This window comes from Aaosphaeria arxii, assembly GCF_010015735.1.
Source record: "Aaosphaeria arxii CBS 175.79 unplaced genomic scaffold BU24scaffold_7, whole genome shotgun sequence".
NCBI lineage: Eukaryota > Fungi > Ascomycota > Dothideomycetes > Pleosporales > Aaosphaeria > Aaosphaeria arxii.
The window spans coordinates 1721218-1741123 of record NW_022983480.1 but is presented as its reverse complement, the minus strand read 5'-3'; the positions used below and the strand labels follow the sequence as shown (position 1 = coordinate 1741123).

The following is a 19906-nucleotide window of genomic DNA, read 5'->3' as shown; positions in this document are numbered from 1 at the left end:
CCCAAGGTGCTTCGTTCTCAGCCTTGTCTGCTTTCAAGTAGCATGATGCTTGACAAAGTGTCCACATAGGTCTCGATGAGCGGTCTCGAAGTTGCAGGCGTTGTTCTTGGAGCGTTTCCACTGATCATCTCCGCCCTGGAGGATTGGCGCGAGGTGGCCAACGTTGGGGGCTTCTTCTTGCGAATACGGAAAGAGTTTAAGAAATGCCTCAGAGATGTGCAGTATCATGAGATTCTGTACAAACGAAATCTGAAGGCACTATTGTCCCCGCTGATTCATGACGAGGCCGAAACGAAACGACTAATTGACGACCCGGGGGGTCAAGGTTGGAGTGACGGCAATTTGCAGAAACAGTTACAAGGGCAACTCCAAGAAGCCTATGAAGTCTACTTCGCAATCGTCGTTGAAATGAATGAGACAGCCGAAGAACTCAAGGAAGAGCTAGCAATGGGAAAGTCGGATGTTCAAGCCAAGCTCAAGTCCCCGGAAGCAAAGAACCCACAGCGCCCCTCGACTCAATCGAAGAGCAAGGCAGCTAAAATTGCATCGGTTAAGTCTAAATGGGACTATGAGAGCTATCGAGTCAAGTTCAGTTTCAATGAACCTGTAAGAGATAGGCTTTTTGGGAAGTTGGCGGAGTGCAATAGCCGCCTGGAGAAGCTGCTCAGTACAAGTTTCAAATCGCCTCTACTACAATCACCAACACCTCCCGAAAACAGGAAGGATATTTCAACGCTAGAGATTTCCCTCAAGAAGGCATTCAACAAGGCAGATTGGCTGTTCAAAGCACTGCAGAAAGCGTGGCAGTGCTCGTGCCAACAATATCATTATGCAAATCTACGGCTCGAACATAGAACCCTCCCAGAAACATGTTTTGAGATCATTCTCATGTTCGTAGCCCCGTTATCACGAAACACTACACATTGGTCATGGAAAGAGCTACAATGTGGTCACCAGCCTAGCTGTTCGTTCGGCCAACAACTCAAACCACCACTTGTCCTGCGCCCTGCGCTGCAACCCACGATGAACAACCGCAAAGCCAAGGGGAAAGGGGTTGTCATCTCTCCAAATGTCTGTCCGGTCTCAACGATCCAACTAGATGTCTCCACTGCCCCGAATCCTACTCTTTGCCAGAACCTCGGCGACGAGCAATGCCAGCAGTGTTTGGGGATAGTTGGACACGATGGCGAAACATACCACTTGCACCCATCTACGAAACGAAAGCAACCTGGTGAGAACGGTCCACTTACCCTGGACCAGATTCTTTCGTTCGACTACGAGAAAAAGCTCACCCGACGTCAGCGCTATGCGATCGCATTACTTTTGGCTTCATCCGTTGCACAACTACAATCTACACCCTGGCTCCGGAATGGTCTGAAGAAGGAGGACGTTCAATTCTTCCCTTGCGAACACGATGACTATGACGATGACGTTCTATTTCACGAGCCATTCATCAGCCAGGGCTTTCTTGACCCGCCGAACGATGCATCGATGAGCAGCTCAAACGAGCACAATTTTCAGTCACTCGGGATACTGTTACTGGAGCTCTGTTTTGGAAGAAGGCTGGAGGACCACCCATATCGAAGGAAACTCCCGGAAGAGACTGGCGACGCGAAGCAAGCATTTGACCTGGTGGCAGCATTGCGCTGGTCGAACGAGGTGGGAGATGAGGGCGGTGAGGACTATGCTTCAGCAGTGAAATGGTGCTTTATGAGTGGAAACATCGCAGATAAATCATGGAGGAGCGAGATCATCAAGAATGTTATTAGGCCGTTGGAGTCTTGCCAGGAACATTTCAGGTTGACTGCTAGTATCTGAAGTGCATTCCGATCGGCACGAAGGCCAAGTGGGCTACAAAGCACGATCTTCACGATCGTGAGCGTCTATCGAATGCATCGCACATTGGGTATTCTCAATTCTATTTCCATGTTGATTTAGTTCCAAGTTCAATCTCCATGAGCTTCCGTTGGGCACATCGCATATTGAGCTTTTGTTTTGATTTCAAAATCAAGTCATCAGACAGCGGTGAAGGCATCTAGTCCGTCCTTGATCGTGTCGCATCGATGGGAAATGTGACTAGAGACGTGCGTAACACTCGCATTAGTTCTACAATAGTAAATTTAGTCTACCAAAGTTGAAGCTCTTGGGACGTCCACCTCTCCAATACGAATGCTCTGTCTAGCTGCAGCACATGGCGTATCTACTCCCCAACCGGGAAACCAGAAACCCCACGGCCCGACAAATACAGTCTAGCCTGAGACACTACCATCAAAACAGCAGTATATATCGCAAAGGATAGGACAGAATTGCTCGAGAGCGATTCTCCGGAATTTCGATAACGTCTTTCTAAAGCTCTTGTCCTATTTACCTTATCGAATCCCCACATCCTGATAGCATCATTTCGTCATGGCGTAGCGTAGCCCTTGGTCAAACCGAACCGCGTGATGCGAATAGTAGAGCCGCCTAGGCTATCCTACGCTAACGGTCGATCAGGCGAAAAGGCAACAGAACGTCCAAGGACAACATTCTCCACAGAACTAGGAATTGAGTGTCTGTGCGAGGCGATTCCCCTCTCCCCTACGCGCGACTGTGCCACATATTACAACCGGCAAGGATGGCCGATGTTCAGAGGGACATCGTCTGATATCCTGGCGTTAATGTGTGGGCGCCAGATGTGACGAGTGCGATCATTGGTGGGTTTTCGGATTTCTTTTGGTCCTGCGAGAAGGTTTCTGGGATTCCACAACGCGGTTTGGCAAGTCTTGGGAACGCTTCTGCGGGACGTGGCTCATGGAAGACGGGTTATGGGAATATCCGGTGGTGTTGGGCTTGAAAGAGCGCTTCAAAGTCTTGGGTGTTATTATCGATTGCTGTAATTAGGTCAACCTGCCAGCCTTGTTAGGTCACGAACAGAAAATTCTCGAGCGCTTGCACTGTGCTTGACATTGTATACTAGACCCCAGTGAATTATAACGGAATTCAGGTCAAAGGGTGTAAATGCACCGTTGAGCTCGTTCTCATTCGAATGGTTCGGTGCGATAGGGCTGCTCTGGTACATTGAGGTTTATCGCATGGTGTCCTGCGAATGACTCGTGCGGAGACAAGGGCCGACCCGGCTTTAAGGCGTGCATTCGCAATGGTTCATGAAACCACTCCTGCGACAAGTCTGCTGTCGCTTTTAGTGATATCACAGCACGGACAACGGCTAATTAGTTCGTAGCCTCGTCACGAATCGATATCGTATGGTTCGCCCGAGCTCTAAGCACCGTGAATCATGCTGGGGTGGTGCATGTTTCTCTTATGTCGTTGTATGATATACACAGACGATAGCGGTGTCTAGTCCCTCTTGGAAAGCCATCACAAAATAGTAGCATCGGAAGCTACTTGTGTCGGATCGTCGAAGGCAAGCGGTCAAGAAAGGGATCGTGTTCGTGAACAGAAGCCTGAATCTTTAGGAATAAGCACATCGGTTCACATTCGTTGGGAACATAGCGAGGGTAAATACGCCAATATCACATAACATACGCAATGTGAATCGAATATGTAGTTTCGTGTTCACTTATGCGACCATCAAGTAGTTGCGGGTCACCATCCGACGGCGGATATGGTCGGAGATAGCAACAGCGTGGTCCGGACATCGTCATCTGAGTCCGTCAGAGCATTTGGTCGACACCCTATCTTTACGATCATAATGAATGTGAAGGGAGTCGTGTAAGATAGTTTCGGGGAGTCTAAAAGCTTGTGCAGGCCAAAGTAGACGAAAAAGAATTAGCCGTGACAGTGTGTTTTCCGATAGCGCGATGTTGTTGACAAACACGACGGGAGTAGGTTTGTTAGAAGGACGAACTGCAACGTCAGCGAAATCCGAATCGAATCTTTGATCCAAGGAGCAATGGTCATTAAGTCACTGACAAAGCAAAGCAAAAGCCACAGTATAGGCGCCCAGGCTGCACCCCTCGAGCATCATCGCCGACAAGTCAGGTGGGGTGATCCGAATCGATTGGGCACCGAGGAACATCAGATGAAGAACCTATTCAATACAAACGAACACGGTGGATCAACATGTGTGTTTGGTCTCTTGGATTAACTTTTCCCGTTCGTTCCTCGTTTACAACTGTTTACGTGGAGTCCGTGGACGTGTCGGACGGGCACCTTCCGCGGGCCAGCCTACCTGGAGGCGCAATTGCCGCAAGAATAAAACAAAACATTGCGCTGATTGTCACCACAGGAACCGAGACTGTCTAGCAATCGAGATTAACTTGTGGTTTTAGTAATACACATAATGTGTGGCCTTAAGAGATCATTATGCACCGGCGGGGGGCGGGGGTGCATATCCCCGTAGCCGCCTATGCCTATTATCAGGGGAATTGCTTTTCATTCCAAGTTCGAGGGCGAGTGAAGAGGGGTCACCCATGCAAGGGATGCCCTCCAGGCGTACGGCTGTACCGTTTGCCTTGTTGCCTTCTCGGTCGCAGTAGGCAGACCCGAGTGAGTAAGAGGATCTTTTGGCCTTAGCCGGCAAGTTATAGCTTGGAACGGAGTAGTTCAAGCGAGACCATCGACACATGTTCACATATAGAACGGGGTTCGCTAAGCGTCATTGCTATTTCCAGACCGTAGTTTGTCGACAAGAAACTCGTCATCGCCAGTCATTGCTGGACTAGTTCGTCCCTCGGAGAGCTTGGAGTGAGGCTAAATGGATCATTGGTGGTGAACGGTAGTTGACACCTCAGAGCCGATAGCCAAATGGAATACAGAGATTTGGGGGCAACCGAAAGTTCTCGACCGCACATACGTAGATTGTGGTAATGGGAAGCCCGTAGGGGTCGATGTTATGAGAAAGCCTCCGCTAGACCGATGAGGGATCGTTGAAGCTGGCTGGGAAATATCCCGAGCCTATCTGTCACAACTCATCATCCGATTCAAGGCCTAAAAGCCTTGAACACGTGTAGAGCATTTACAGTGACGGGAACTTGCAGCCCTTTGCAGCCTCGCACCCCATTCCTCAAGGCGTGATCCCGTTGAGAGAACAACAGCCTGACTAGTATCCTCATTCGGTTCTCCCCGAACACGTCACACAAACTTTGCCAGGAACATGGTTCAAATGATCAGTGTGCTACTGCAATATCTGGCAAAGATATTGCCAGCTCATGAACTGTGGAGACATCCTTGACCTTCCATGATGGGACAGTCGGGAGGAAACAAAATATCCACCAGAGGGACATTTGCTTTTGCTGCGTATATGTCGTTGAAGGATATATTAGGCTTGCAGTATGTACGTAAAGTGTGGGTGACCAGATTGGCAAGGAAAGTCGTCCAGTTGCACGCTTTACGCCTATAGGAGTTCCTGCCGCATGCGCAGAATACATCGCCACTGATTGATTAACACCCTCTTGACGTGTCCGATGCTCCCGCTACTGCACCGTGAGATACGGCAGGCTGACCACGTTGCACGCTTGAGCTAAGATGTACCAGAGCATCGAAAGCTACTGGTTAGATATTGCCACTTCTGTCGCAGTGGCGCAAGTGGACGACAGAGGGCGTGAATCCACCCCGTGGAATGATGAAGCCTTCCAGATGTGCGTAGATTTAAAGTGCCTGCCGATTGGAGCGATGTACAGTGATCTTTTGAGTAGGTAGAATGCATTGAAGCCTAATCGCCTGCAGCTGATTACAGTAGTCCCGCGCAAGTATGCAACGACAATAGTAGGGATTGGCTCAATACGGCAGATATGCATAGACATAGCTCGATCCTTGAGTCTTGAGTGTGACACACCTTTTGCACGGTTGGCTGAGAGACGAGTCCCACCTTGAGACAGGAAACAGCGAGCTGAGAGACTTTCCCACACTCGGGTGGTCGCTATTCCTGGGTCGCATATTGGGCGGGTGGCTGGAACCGAGCAGTTGCCACGTACTCGAGAAGCATTTTCGAAGAGGAAGAAAAAATGGACAGTATCTGAAGTGAGCTCTATTCGGCCGGTATCAGTTGAAAACATCGAACATCAGGCATTCAGTTGAATCTATGCTTCGTATGATGCTTGCTGTGAGGTGAATGGGTGAAATGTTGCAGCGGGCCGAGCGCCAGGATATGTCCTCTCCCGAAGCCGAACCCGTCTGGGCGCGGGAGACAGAAGCAGAGTAGGGTTTATGCTTGTACCTGGTAAATACATCATTGGGTTCTACATATCAGGTACGATCTTATTGGGCGCAGTGTTGCATGGGCATGCGGAGGTTTTCAGTTGGATGCCGTTCAACAGAGACGATCAGAAGGTCCGGGTGTGAGATGATCCCCATGGCTATATTCCTGGGAGTAGCGAGAAGTCCCAAGCATGGACGGCGAACAAGAAAATGTCTCTGATGCTTCACACGTACAGCGGAAAGTGATGATGGCCATTTGTGATGTGAGAGTCGTGTGAATTGTGAAGTGACCTCCAGTTAAGAATTGGCCGTCGCTCTTCCAACCAGAGTTCGCAGCCAACGCTAGTCTCCATCAGGCTAGTTTCGTTTAGCATGCCACTTCATGTGCAACATACAACTGCTTGCAACGACACGCGTGAACGTAAGCTTTGGTTTTTCTTTTGCTCGAAAGTGGGTCTAGATCCATGATTCGTGTTGCATTCATAATTCGGATCTTGTTCACATCGTCCTGCACCATAAGGAAGACGCTTGCACAAAGAGTATTATGCAACACGGTGGGGCCCGTATGCCTGCAAGTCAATCTTGGGTGCATGTTCTTCGAAAACCATAAGGCTGAGCTCGACGCAGCTATGTCTGTATATGGAACAACTGAGTAGCACTTGGGCTGCAGGGTGTGCCATCCTGAGTTACAGGAGGGTCGGGTGTAGCTACTGTAACGTGGCGGCTTGCTGTTCGCTTCTCAGAAGAATACGGTTGATGCAGTGGGATAATGTAGGGAAGATAGTCGTGAATGCATTATGAATTCAAAAGTATACGAGTTTGGCTACCCTGGCATCTTAGCATAACAATGGCAAATGGCCAGCGACCTGCCCCCCTCCCCTGCCAACAACCAAGACTCCGCAATCATGTCTTTGGTCCAACTTGGTAAAATCTCGTGCTGATCTCGAACTGCACAGAAGTCGGACATGAAAAAAGAAATGAAATAAAGAAAACAAACCGAAAAACCAATAAACACAGTGTCTCGATTTTCGGATCTTGCAGTCACGGCACTTTGGAAAGCGCACTGTGACAACGCCGTCCCGACGTACATAGGAAATAAGAAATGTTGTCGTCTTTGTGCGCATTATGCTCGAGCATAATACGATGCCGGTGGCGGATCGGTCGCTCTGCTGACAGTCCCAGTAAGGGCGCGAAGTGCAACTTCAGCTGCATCCTCGCGAGCTTGGTCGGCAAATGTCCCGTCATACCAGAAGCGGGCTTGATACTGGCTGCCGTTGATCTGACAGACACTGGACCAGGCAGTTCGTCCGCCTAGTGCCTCATTAGCAACTTTAACTCGAATAGAAGTACGGGAAAAGCCGTCAGCGTAAGTCTTACCGCGGCGATCTGATATTTCTTGCCAGGACGGGTCGCCAATGCCACGAATAGTGCAGTGGTCTTGAATAGTCGATTAGTTTAGTCGTGAGACTTTCACATAGCAGTGGTCGGAGAGTGTCATACCTCGAAGTCTCTGCGACCAGGTATCTTGAGCAGCCATGATATCTGACAGAGGTAGGCTTGTATTGGGCGAGATGGATTGCTTGGAGAGTGGGTAAGCCAATTGAGACCGCAAAGTTTACTATCAAGTGAATTTGCTGTTGGTGCTCGTTGAAGGAGGTATCTTTCCAAGTCAGAGGACGGTCGACGGCGCAATACTTATAGCAAGGTGGCGGCTCGGCAATTGGCGTAGATAATTGTACAACACGAAGAAGTATCCTCCCGAATGGAGGTCATGCCTACCTTCAGATGCAAGACGCCCATCGAAGGCATGTTACTTCCCGGCGGAGCCTACCGTGCTTTGGTTGTAGCTTGCACTCGGTACCGACAGACTGGGTGTGTACGGACGCCATTTTGACTGTCGGAACGAACCTCGTCAGGTAACTAGAGGACTATCAACCAGGGTGAAGCTTGGTGATGATGTTCACTCCCCAGTAGACGCCGCTTGAACCGAACGAACGCGATGTCCTGCATACGAACAGGACCCCGGAAAGAGGGGACAACTGCAAGAACTACGCATGTGGGCGCGAGATAGCCGGTGCAGCCTAAGGACAGGGAGGGGTGGGGTCAAAGGATTTGCATCATTGTTCTTGAATTTGTTTATTCCTTAGAAAGCAAAGGGACTATCGTTGCTAACTTGTTTGACAGCTCATCATTGCGGGGATCTGACGACGTGTACGCCAGCCTTGCCATTTCTGCCGAGATTCATGTTGAAAATCCGTCCTTGACTAGCAAAGCCATATCAAGTCTAGAGCGCCCGGTAGTTCAGTCTAGTAAAGGATGCGTGCATCGGTAGAAGCGCAGACAAGTCTGCATCACTGGCTTGGCAAACGGTCAATGGGGTGGGAGCACCGTTTCTTAGTGCAAGAAGTCTGGATGTAAATTACACGACGGGACGTGATATTCCCGGGTACCTGCTGTATCCTAATGTGACGTCTCGTGCAGTGAATTTGAAAGTTGGGAATCGCTCATTACGGCACTGTTTGCTTCAGCGGGATGTGGAACCATTTTTGGGAGAGTAGTCTTCAAGACAAGCGATTTGCCGTGTCTTATCACAGATGGGATTGATTCATTGATACTGCATGTGCATTCGTAAGGTCGTCAATACGCATCGTGAGCAGATACATGGAGCACCAGATACGCTAGAAGTGCCGGAACTCCTACACAGTGCGAAACTACTCCCACAGTAGTACCCAATCCGGAACGCGCAAGAAACTGCCATCCGTTCCGTTGCTGATTCATACGCTAAACGCCAAAATCTCAATGCAAATGCATATGAGCACTCTGATATGATGAGGCTGAACAAGAAAGGAGAAGAAAAAAAACACAATCGAGTATAAATGTATTCGTGGGAATACCATTCTCGATGGGGGGCCGTTAACGCTTGTGAAAGCAAACCCAAAAGATATGTACTAGAATTGAAATTGAAATGCGGTCTGCCGTTTCAGCAGACACCGAGTTCGCGGTGTTAATATGCCAAGTGGCGGGTCTGTTATGTTACCAAAGGTTAGGATTCCGTAGCAGTGCGACGTAATGTAGGTGGTTGTTTGGCGAGACCGCCATGGCGGTTGGTACGATGGAACACCTCATCAATGAGACGCTTAGGGCCAACATAGTCCATTTTGAATGAGGAGTTCCGAGTGAGGGGTATGTGAATTTGAGTTGTCTGCTTCGAGTGGAACTTGCGCTTGATGCAATCATCCACAAGTGCGATGAGACCAGTTGCAATGACAACGCTGTAGGGACAATGAGTATGTGGTACATGGCTTGTAGAGGTCCAAATAAAAACTTACTCCGAGATATCAGTCGTCGAACTCAATATCTTTTCGTCCGTGATCCGCATGTAGCAGGGGGGAATCCATCCACTTCTGGCTCGTTCCTCGCGGAGCTGGTCCTGTGTCAATTGGATGGGGCTGATGTGGGCGAGAGCGTGCTTGTCGTTATCTGATCGGACCAAATAGTAATGGATGGTTTCCTGGCCGTCTTCCCTCTGGACGAGGCGTTTCCACGAATATTCATAACCCCAATGCTCGAACCCGTAGCGCTTATTGGATGCCGCACCCCTGCGTTTGATGTCCATGTGGGCATAGTTTGAGAATTCTAATTTGATGGTGTTGGTAGGCATCAATGCGCGGCCCTTGGCATATCCAGTCGTCTTTGGACGTGAGTCATCTGCATCATCCTCGAAGTCGAAGGCACCGCCACCGCGTATTGATTCATATCCGGAGTCAGAGCGTTTGAGGCCGGCTGCAGTGGAGGGACGCGAATCGGGCTTGTGCATGAGGTTTGCGAGGGCTGTGCTGGCACGTTGTAGAGCGGGGCGCTCGGGCGGTGGCTTGTGGTATTTACGGATCGAATGACATACCTCGCGACCAGAATCGCGGCAATACCTGCGCAGGGAGAATTCGCGTGTTCGCAGGTCGTGCATGCGGAGATGGAACAGAGTGTAGTTCTGTTTTCTGTGATGTCGTTCCTCAACCTGGGTGTCCACGCGGAGATTCATGTTTCCATCAATGGTAGAGTCATCATGACGGATAGATATGCGCTTTGATGTGGGGAAAAGATCCGCGAAATCGCGGGGCGTTGTGGGAATCGCATCTATTGGTAGTGGTTCGTGATGATATTGTGGAACATGGTATTCGGGGACTTCGTCATAGTCGTCATCAAGCTCCTCTTCGGACGTTGAGGCGTACGTATCGACAGAGACCCGTGCCGAGTTCTTCTCGTCGTACGCAAAATATTTCTGTCCGTTGCCTTCGACGCGGCCGTGACATGTTCCATGCTGAGGAAGAGATGGACGTTGACTGTACTCTGTTGCGGTGGTCTCGTCCGATCGATCGGATGTTGATGCGGATGTTGTTGTTGTGGAGTTAGAATTGCTGGACTCGTGAGGCCAGTGCACATTGCGCGCCATGATGACTGCAACGCTGCAAAACCAAATAATCGAAGGTAATTACAAGATATATGGAGTGTGGTACGATAGGCACCCAGAATATTAGAGGGTATGCTGGGAAGAGCTTGTATAAGTACGGAGGGAGGCACCGATAGACAGGCCGAGGTGCGGTGAGGCAGTGTACGCGAGGCGGAGGAAGGATAGAGGATGCTGGGGTGACCTCGCGCAAAGGACGGGGCGGGGATCAAATAGCAATACAATAAGGCGTTGAAAATCCGATTTACGGTGCACAAAGTGTCTGGTGCCCCGTGTGGCATTTAATGATGAACTGGATTGGCGCGGCGAGGGCGCAAGATGCTGCATAAGACGGATTCGGGGGTGGCATTGGGGGGAGGGTATTAATGGTCTCGCCCGCAACAGGGAGGGAGGCATGAGTATGACAGGCCAGGGCAGGACGAGACAAGACAGGACAGGCAGGGCAGAGCAGAGCAGGGCAGAGCAAGGCGGCCGGCTGTAGACTGGAACTGGACTGGACTGGCCTGGCCTGGCATTATTACACAGGCATCATTGGATTGGATTATTGGCACTGCACTGGACTGGCTGCCTCCCACAGTGGAGTGGAGTGGAGTGGAGTGGCAGTCGTCCCACCAATACTAGGATTTCACGAAGATGTACTCTGACAATAACCTTGTACAGCAGGTCTACACGGGGGGTGGTGGTGGTGGTGGTGGTGGTCACGAAGAAAGTGCCATCCGTCCATCGATCGAGGAATCGATGCCTGCAAGGACAAGCCAGTCAAGTCAGGACCCTTTCCCTATCCCTACCTAGTCACTAGGAAGAGTAGAGAATAAGCGTCCATCCAACGCATCCAACATCTCAATGCTCGTGAGACACTCACTCGATGGCTGCCCAGGTGCCTCCCACGCCTGCGACATTCTCTACGAATGAGCGCCACGCGCGGCCCCCATGGCGCACGAAGGTTACGAAGCTTCCCGAATCACTTGCCCTATACTGAACGGTCTGCTGCACTCCAGCTCCCTACATGGCGAATCATTCAAAGCTGTGCGCCCCCCTTCGAGGAGACCCCAGTTCCCAATTTTCTCTCATGCGCATTTCCTACCGTTGCGCTGGCATGGAGAAGGGAGCACGTTGAATTTTCGACGTCGTCGCGATAACATCATCGCAAAATACCGAGTGGTTACATAGTCGGGAGTCGGTTCGTCGCCGCCGGACTGCAACACATCTTATTATTTTTCAAAGCAATGCGTACGGTGCAGTTCGCGCTCACAGCCTGAACCAGAGCACGCCAACCGCGGGACATGCCCGAATGGTGTCCGCTGCCGCTGCCGATCACCTCCACGTGCTGCTCATCCGTTTTCTATCTCCACATTCAGTTTTGTCTGCTGATGTCGGAACAAGTGTTGAGGATGCTGTGCGGGCAAGTATCAAAATCGAAGGTTGCAATCGTGTCGTGGCCATCTCGATAAAGCTTGCAACATCTGGCATCTCTCCACTTCGACGTCATTAGCTGAATGGGGGCAAGCCACTCCTTGCAGCAGGTAAACCGGAGTTTTATGTTGTGCCTCATAATAGCCTTCGAATTTTCTTCCCAGCCTCCGGCTATGAGTGGCACGAACATCGATTGGCGCTGGCAGCTATGCAACACTCATCGCATCGCCCGCCCCGTCAGCGCAGTCAGCGTTTTGTTCCGCAACATTGCCTGCCGTATTATCGCAAGATGGACGATGTTCCCGTCCGTGATGTTTCGAAAAGGTGACCTTTTTCTTTTTGGTGCGGCAGTGCAAAAGCTTGCATTGATCCAGCGCTGTGGCCATGACTCGCCGGCTTTTTTTCTCGCCGGAGGCCTCACATGACGACGGTTGTCATCTGCGCGAACATCAGAGACATCAATGTTGGCGCCTGCTCCATCTTCGAAGTGTGTATGACATTCCACCTGAGGAACCCTACTGATGAGAGCTGGTAGTTGCGATTCCTACGTGCATGGCACCGGCAATTCAACAGTCACTTAGTGTGCACACTCATCACGTGACTAGCGCTAACTCTTCCGAAGAGTGGCATCCGGAGCTTCGATCGATCATACATGTAAACGAACGATAGACTCGGGTTCCAGACGAGCACTGCCATACCTATGCGCTCAATCTACACATCCTGCTTCGTACTCTTCCAAATGCGCCTCATTAAGGTGATTTCTAGAACTCATATCGATCGAACCACCACCCGCCAATCACATCGCTTAACGTGTTGGTTCTCAGGCTTCTGCAATTATACGACGCCGACGTGTCTGCACATTAACCAGCGCAACCTGCATAATTAGGCTGCCATTCAATGAAGCATCACTCCTATCACATTTCCATTCTGCGAGACAAAATCTCTAGGTCGACTGTGCGAATCACTCTGTACGGAGTACTAACCCGCGTCACCAGAATGCAAACCTTTCTCATCCCACGGGTCCTGATTTGGGTGCCCCAGAAGTCTGCGTAATCCATTATACGTGAGAAAGGATAATGGTTGCCTGTCTAAAGAGGATGTAGTTACATGATTGCACCATCCATCTCTGTTCTCATTGCTCGAATCCAGCCATACATAGGAGGACGATAACCTTACGTTTCGTGGTTGGCAACGACTCCTCACGTACAGTAATATAATCAGATGCAAAGCGTTGAAGCGGGTAGACTTCCCATTCGGCGAGACCACCATACCTGTAGAGGAGAACTACCGATGCATCTTGCTCACTTAAGCGGAGCTCTCTATTACGTTACGTTCGTTAATTCGTGCTCATCGTCCGTTTTGCGGAGCTATGAGATTCGAGAAACGGAGTGAAGCAACGTCGCCTACCATGCTTACACATTCAGCTTTTGTTCTTGTACTTCAATCTATCTTCCATCGGCTTCAGAATGATCGGAAGTCATTTCGGGGAATATGAAATTTCCCCCAAGATTGAATACTTCGTACAGGTAGGTGCAGATCAACAAAATCTCCACGAGCAGTTTCGACACTGCCGCTTGGACATCCTCGCACCCCACTCCGCTTTCCCCCGATCTACGGACGCATCGCTTCCTGGCTTACGACAATCGCTCTTGTCTGCAGAGCATGTCAAGCGGTTTCCCAACATGATGTCCTATGAGAAGTGTTAACGAGGTTTTCGAACGGAAATATGATGTCGACTTGCCTCAATGAAATCATAAAGAGGAGAAATCATATATTTATTCGACTATAAAGTTTCGCGATTATGGATTGTCCGTCGTACAAACCGACTGCATTGCAATCGATCACCCTATTGTATTGCTTGCATTCAGCCATATTGTCGGTCTTGCTACGCCTAGCTGTCATCATTACAGCACAATGCAGCAACGATGATGGCAAACATTGCAGCGGGGTTTCCTCTTGTGCTGTTGAATTTCATATATCGCATGGCCTTTACCATACTTGCGACTGCGAATGGCATTGCCAACAGTCCATCTGAGTAGAATGACATGGTGGTTGCTCACAGGGGCTACCAGGATTAATAATGATCGAAGGCATGGCGATTTTCGAACATTTACGCTTCTAGGAGCAAGTGTTGCATTACTAGGTTTGTTTTCTGTCCGAAATTATGTTTAGAAACCACAATTATTGCGAGGTCAAACAGATGATAGTTCTCCTACTCTTTGACATACAGTAGCGCTAGTTTTGTGTCAAGGCTTTTCCGCTTGAGACAGCCTCCGAAGTGCAGTCCGGGGCATTGTCGCAAAGTCAGCGTGACCTGGAGACAGGGTTTACGACGATCATACACTTCCTCTATTTTCTCTGAATATCAATACCCCGCATCCTGCGACATCGCGCTTCAACATCTTTTGGCGTTGTTGGAACGAGTGCGGTACATCACTTCATCGGTGTATGCTGATTCGGTCGATCGGTTTCTTGTCGTTTCCCAGAAACTGAGTGTATCCAAAACAGGTTCTGCAAAAGATAAATGGAGTCGGAATAGCTATGATGTTTTGTTCTGTTTCAAAAGTAATCAGTAGGACTTATGAGACTTAGACTGAGATGCCAATACATAGCTAGGTCGCTGCCTACAGGGAGACCTAAAGTGGGAATGCTATGTAGATCTCAATACTCTCACACTGCCTCCACCAGTGGTCTCTCCATCATAGTTTCTGTCGAAAGCTATTATTGATCATGAACTGCCGTCTCAGCCGAATTTCTTCAGCCTCGTCCGAAAAATGGTTTCTGAAGAACGGGAACGAAAACGCCTCGAGGTAGCTGGGTTGGTGCAGCCTATGAGCGACGTTCCTTGTGGCCCCAAAAAGCCACCAGCGACAACAGCCTCTTGCACGCAACCATTCGCAAGCAGTCTGCAGCCCGATTTTTCAGCTGGCCCCAAGAAGCAATGAGGCTCAATTCTGTGAAGGTATACTTAAAAACACCTCGGAGATGTCGTGCCTCCGGCAAGCTTTCCTGGTCAACATTTCGCCCAGCAGCACGTATGTGAGGAATTGTAAGTATCGTCAATGGCTACTTCAGAAATCGCAGCAGTAACCCCAAACTATAACGCATTGCGCCAGAGAGTGTACGAGCAGGGAAACGGAAACAGGGTAGCTTCAAATGCCCAACCACTAAGCACACCAAGTGCGCACAGCGCGGCAAGCATTTCGGATCTCTCGATCCAGCAAGAGGAGCCCATTCGGTCTTCATCGAACCAGCATCTGACTTGTAGGCATCATTATATGCTTAATATGCTATGTGCTAACAGATATCTAGTACGCGATGGAGCCTACCACCCGATTGATCGACCTGATGACTACCCAGAACTGTACTTTCGTCCTCTCATCATTCGGGACTGGGCTCTTGTAGTTATATTTATCTTCTTGGGTGGGTGTTTCGGCGGCCTCATCACACTCTTCGTGTTGGACCGCAACTCACCAGAGCGGCTGTTCGCTCGAGCCCGTCGCAATCACCTTGCAACCAAATACCTGCCAACAGTTGTGGGTTCAATAACAACAATATGGTGGAGAGCCGTCTCGCGTGCGTACTTGCGCATTCTTCCATACGTCAGGATGGCTTCTGTGCCTGTGGATTCCACTGGAAATTCTCACGGTAAGGTGGCCGATGTGACAGTGAGCACACTAGCACAATACGACAACGACCCATCGGCGATTCCTGCCATGATAAAGGGAGGCCATTACCTGACACTCTTCGTACACTTGACCACCCTCATCACCTTGTTTCTCATGACGCCGCTCAAGTCTGGTCTTCTTCAGATAACGGAAAGCGAGACTGGTTGGGCAGTTGACGTCTCCGCTGGAGTAGCAGTGATTCTTATTTTCCTTTACCTTCTACTCATTGTATCCACGGTAGGGATGTTTTTCAAACTTTACAATCGACAGACTGGATTGAAGTGGGAGCCTGCGGCACTTGCGTCCCAGATTGCTCTGTTGCAGCATATCAACTGCCGGAAAGCCTTCGCAGGGTCCGAGTTCTTCAATTTCCTACAAGCTCAAAGAGCGGCACGTGGATGGTCTAAGAAGTTTGGCGTGCTGAGGCTGGGGTACTGGAGACAGGGCGAAACTGGCCCAATAGTACATGGAATCCGATTCATCCCAAGTAAGATAAGATTTTGACTGGCGGCGGTGAATAGATCTAACAACATCTAGCTGCACTCACGCCTGCTGAGAATCGCCCCAGTGCTTCAAACTCCAGAAGTAATGATAGGGTCGAAGATTTGGTGGAGACGGACTCTAAGACAATACCTTATCGAACTCACTTAATGCATCGATCACCTAGGGGCTGTCATGAGTCACCGTATAGTGACCGAGGTGCGTCAAGTATTCAATCTGAGAGCTCTTTGGTCCAAAGCTAACGCATCGTTCTGGTAGAGGCCCCACGAGACGCAGAAGGCGACATTGTTTGCTCGCCAGAATATGTTAGATATCGATTTGTCAATGTATGGGGCTCTGATTTCTTCCTCGGCTTCACAGCAATCGCAGCCGCCATCTGTATCGTTGTGGCCAGCGTGCGAATACACGATCGAGGCATACACAACCGCATCGACATCTCTTCAATCGTTATGGAACCTAATAGCCTCGCGGGACGATTCGCGATAAGCGTCATCTTCAGCGTTCTACCAGCACTGCTGTTCGTATTCTTCAGTTCCATATTCTTCGTTGCGGACGTCCGATACAGAACCACGCAAGGCCTGCATGGAATGCGAAAGCCACAATTGGCCGAGCGTAACATATTCCTCGACTACATTTCGCCAAACCCTTTTTCACTCATTCCATCCGCAGTCCTCAACGGTCACTACCGGGTAGCGTGGCACTCATTCCTAGCGCTCACTTCCAATTTCTCAATCCTAGTCGCTGGTCGGATCTTCAATAACTTCCAATCCTTGGATGGAACCTATGGGATGGTGATCGCACCGACGAACTTCTTCGCCTCTTTCGCCATCCTCTGCTTCTACTTGCTCTGTCTACCATACGCGCGTCCGCCTGCTGCGTATCGAACCCCACGACTCGAATGGATGTCGATCCTCGACACCGCAGCCTACGTGTATGACAGTCCAATCCTGAATTGCGAAGAGTTCGACGTCCAGGACAAGACCGACAAGGAACAGCATCTGAACGCAAAGATCCTGCTCGCGAAGCGCAAGTACTGCTTTGGGATGTACCGTGGTTTAGACGGAAGGAGGCACATGGGTGTCAGCCCAGTGGAGATTAGAAATGATGCCGGGGATATGGAGAATGTGGTTGACCGGTTCAAGGTCAAGTGGTCGCTGGATTTGGTGTTTGCGCGCTGGGTCCGATCGAGTATTGTGTCGAGGGAAGAGAAAAGGGATTGAGGTTTTTGCTAATGAATGGTTTTGATTGGTGGGAAGGAGCCTATCATTCATGCCTGTCTTACGTTGATAGTGGGAATCCCAGCAGATGAGGATCTGATACAGTTGTTCTGGGCGCCGTTGATCATGATTGATGATATTACGTTGCTGCAATCTGGTACGAAATGATCGACGAGTCTCTGGGTAGTTCAAGATTTCGTGATGGGTGTTGTCAGCTTTGCGCTCGAAGGAATTGTCTCGGGGGTTGGATCTGATCAGCGCAGGATGACCGGTACTTCGCGGTTAATCATTCTAGAAATGACTGGACAAGCACAATCTTCATTGAAAATCCAGAGAAAATATTTGTCAGAGTAGAAAAAGAACATGGATCAGATGCTGATAGATTTTACTGCTGTGCAGCACGTACGGTCGTCGCAAGTTCCCGCAAGTTCCGTATGGCCTTGTCACGCCGTGAGCAAAGATGACAGAGTGAACGTAAGTCGGAGCGGTCTGCGTTGCGTCATCCTTAACCACACACTTCCGATTTGCTCGCTCACACGACATCAACAAGTAAATGATAATGCACAAGGATTCGACCAGCAGTGCATTTAATCTCATTAGGCTTCGTCATCAACAAATTACAAGCTATACATGTCTAAGGTAATGACACATTGACGAATCAAATCGCGGCGAAGCAAGATCGCTCCATGCGCTACATCAACGTACTATCAAACCCGATCCAAGCCAACATCTCATTGCTGTATAGTCTCCTTTGCTTCAGCAGACTTCAAGAATGCAGCTCTCTCTTCAGCGTCCTTCTTCTCCGCGACTCTCCACAGCTCCTCGACATCTGCCTTGCGCGCGTCGCTGCGAGGCTCGAACGCCATCTCGAATGGATCTGGCTTCACGATGAGAAGGGAATTCGACTTATTCAAAGGAACTTCGATCTCCTTTCCAGTCTTTGGGTTGACCTTCCTCTTCAGGTTGTAAGCCCACAGCAATCCGCCACAGGCGACGAGCATCTCATCCCTAGTGAGGCTCTGCCCAAGACATTGACGCTGCCCCCAACCGAAAGACGTCAAGCCGACCACGGTGGGGAACTTCGTGAGAGGTTCCTGGAACGTCGGCCATCCCGACTCGAGCCATCGCTCAGGCCGAAAGTTCTCTGGGTCTGGGTACTTGACGGGGTTGCGAAGGAATGCCCAGTCCAATGGAAGGATGCGCGTTCCTTTGGGAATGAAGTATCCTCTGTACCAATCATCGGCCTCACTCTCGTGGGCAACACCTATTAATAGTGAGTTAGAAAGGATCAAGTGGGTTTATGGGGAGGGGGCCGTGATACATACCAGTAGGGACATTCGGTTTCCACCTCATGGTCTCTTTAATGCACGCGCGAAGGATCGGCAGCTTGGGCATGTCTTCCAGGGTGGGAATGCGACCTTCACATGCCTCGTCGAGCTCCTTCTGGCACTTAACTTGCCACTCTGGGTGGTGGATCATGCTGACGAGGAAGTAGTAAAGTGGTCCGGCGACAGTGAAGATCCCGACGAGGGCCATCATGCCAATGACGGAAGAGGCCTCGTAGTCTCCGGAGATACTGGACTTCTCCGAGGTCTCGAGATATGTCCGGGTAAAGCATGGCCGTTGCTTGCCTTTCTCCATGAGTTTGCGGGTGACCTGCAGTCGGTTCATCCACCATGCTTGTTGCTCGTCATGTCGCTTGCGCTCTGCGATCTTCCATGGATTGAGAAATTGTGGAAGGTGCCAGAGAGGAGTGAGGACGTTTGTGATGGGGCCGGCTGGGGACATCTGGGTTAGGAGACCCCAAGCACTCTTGGTCAGATAGGGACTGAAAGAGTGGTCGTCCCATGTGAGCTGGCACATGACCTTGGACGCCATATCCTCGAGAGAGAAACAGAAGTTGTCGGGCTCAGTGAGTAGAACATGCAACCATCGCTTGACTTCAAATTCCATGAGGCCATAGTATCTCTGATTAGTGGCTTCTGTGAGGTATGCATGCGTGAACTTCCTTTGTCGTGCCCAGTAAACTACACGATTTGTGAGTATCAGGTGACCATTACACAGATAATGTACATGATATACTTACGGTTCTTGCCCATGAGAGGAAGATATTCCATGGAGCCATGGGTACTCTTTGAATCGAACAGTGACTTGACCTGTGGCCGGTCTGAGTATATCTTGGCACGCTTTACCAGTATCTCCTCTGCTATGCTCTCGTCTGATACGATTACGAAGTTCGCCCCGAGCATTTTCGTTCGATAAATTGGTCCATAGACATCGGCCCACTCCTTGAACTTGAGCCACATGTACTGGATCGGTAAGTCGTGCACGCGCCCGATCCATGGCAGAAGAGTTGGACCAGGCAGTCCTTGGGGATTATACTTTTCATTCCGCCTGGCAATGGCACTGAAGAAGGAGTACAACGCAAAGACAACGACCGCGAGACCCACAGCGTATAACGTGAGGGAATGCATGGTTAGACTTGCTCGTACCAATGTAAGTGA

The 19906-nt window shown here is 50.0% G+C and overlaps 7 protein-coding genes across 7 annotated transcripts; 3 read left to right on the top strand and 4 right to left on the bottom strand.

Moving 5' to 3' along the window:
- The first annotated feature begins 43 nt into the window (after window positions 1-43).
- On the top strand, window positions 44-2133 carry BU24DRAFT_425606 (uncharacterized protein). The gene has a single exon (XM_033528772.1). The coding sequence runs from the start codon at window positions 76-78 to the stop codon at window positions 1816-1818; it is 1743 nt and encodes a 580-aa protein (XP_033381381.1). The 5' UTR covers window positions 44-75; the 3' UTR covers window positions 1819-2133.
- A 3170-nt stretch (window positions 2134-5303) lies between these two features.
- BU24DRAFT_425603 (uncharacterized protein) lies at window positions 5304-6293 on the bottom strand. Its single transcript, XM_033528771.1, has one exon. It carries the CDS (start codon window positions 5994-5996, stop codon window positions 5487-5489), a length of 510 nt encoding a protein of 169 aa, XP_033381380.1. The 5' UTR covers window positions 5997-6293; the 3' UTR covers window positions 5304-5486.
- Window positions 6294-7261: 968 nt separating this feature from the next.
- BU24DRAFT_351435 (uncharacterized protein) lies at window positions 7262-7675 on the bottom strand (the record flags this gene model as incomplete). Its single annotated transcript, XM_033523695.1, has 3 exons — window positions 7262-7449; window positions 7516-7575; window positions 7639-7675. 3 exons carry the CDS (start codon window positions 7673-7675, stop codon window positions 7262-7264), a joined length of 285 nt encoding a protein of 94 aa, XP_033381379.1.
- Window positions 7676-8972: 1297 nt separating this feature from the next.
- BU24DRAFT_425601 (uncharacterized protein) lies at window positions 8973-11072 on the bottom strand. The gene is made up of 2 exons (XM_033528770.1): window positions 9468-11072; window positions 8973-9410 (listed from the first exon to the last, which is right to left on the bottom strand). The coding sequence occupies exons 1-2, from the start codon at window positions 10586-10588 to the stop codon at window positions 9182-9184; spliced, it is 1350 nt and encodes a 449-aa protein (XP_033381378.1). The 5' UTR covers window positions 10589-11072; the 3' UTR covers window positions 8973-9181.
- An 849-nt stretch (window positions 11073-11921) lies between these two features.
- On the top strand, window positions 11922-12875 carry BU24DRAFT_262828 (uncharacterized protein). Its single transcript, XM_033522522.1, has 3 exons — window positions 11922-12340; window positions 12552-12770; window positions 12841-12875. Exons 1-2 carry the CDS (start codon window positions 12100-12102, stop codon window positions 12683-12685), a joined length of 375 nt encoding a protein of 124 aa, XP_033381377.1. The 5' UTR covers window positions 11922-12099; the 3' UTR covers window positions 12686-12770; window positions 12841-12875.
- Window positions 12876-15078: 2203 nt separating this feature from the next.
- Window positions 15079-17405, top strand: BU24DRAFT_465372 (uncharacterized protein; the record flags this gene model as incomplete). Its single annotated transcript, XM_033532269.1, has 4 exons — window positions 15079-15280; window positions 15329-16171; window positions 16222-16383; window positions 16444-17405. The coding sequence occupies 4 exons, from the start codon at window positions 15079-15081 to the stop codon at window positions 17403-17405; spliced, it is 2169 nt and encodes a 722-aa protein (XP_033381376.1).
- Window positions 17406-17931: 526 nt separating this feature from the next.
- Window positions 17932-19876, bottom strand: BU24DRAFT_374959 (cytochrome P450; the record flags this gene model as incomplete). The annotated part of the gene is made up of 3 exons (XM_033524579.1): window positions 17932-18666; window positions 18728-19429; window positions 19489-19876. The coding sequence occupies 3 exons, from the start codon at window positions 19874-19876 to the stop codon at window positions 18134-18136; spliced, it is 1623 nt and encodes a 540-aa protein (XP_033381375.1). The 3' UTR covers window positions 17932-18133.
- Between the last annotated feature and the right edge of the window lie 30 nt (window positions 19877-19906).

Bases quoted from the DNA above. Each gene is read 5' to 3' on its own strand.
- BU24DRAFT_425606 (XM_033528772.1), top strand. From the start codon at position 76: ATGAGCGGTCTCGAAGTTGCAGGCGTTGTTCTTGGAGCGTTTCCACTG.
- BU24DRAFT_425603 (XM_033528771.1), bottom strand. From the start codon at position 5,996: ATGTTTTCAACTGATACCGGCCGAATAGAGCTCACTTCAGATACTGTC.
- BU24DRAFT_425601 (XM_033528770.1), bottom strand. From the start codon at position 10,588: ATGGCGCGCAATGTGCACTGGCCTCACGAGTCCAGCAATTCTAACTCC. The intron at 9,411-9,467 runs GTAAGTTTTTAT...TTGTCCCTACAG, and splicing joins TCGACGACTGATATCTCGGA to CGTTGTCATTGCAACTGGTC.
- BU24DRAFT_262828 (XM_033522522.1), top strand. From the start codon at position 12,100: ATGGGGGCAAGCCACTCCTTGCAGCAGGTAAACCGGAGTTTTATGTTG. The intron at 12,341-12,551 runs GTGACCTTTTTC...GAGAGCTGGTAG, and splicing joins GTCCGTGATGTTTCGAAAAG to TTGCGATTCCTACGTGCATG.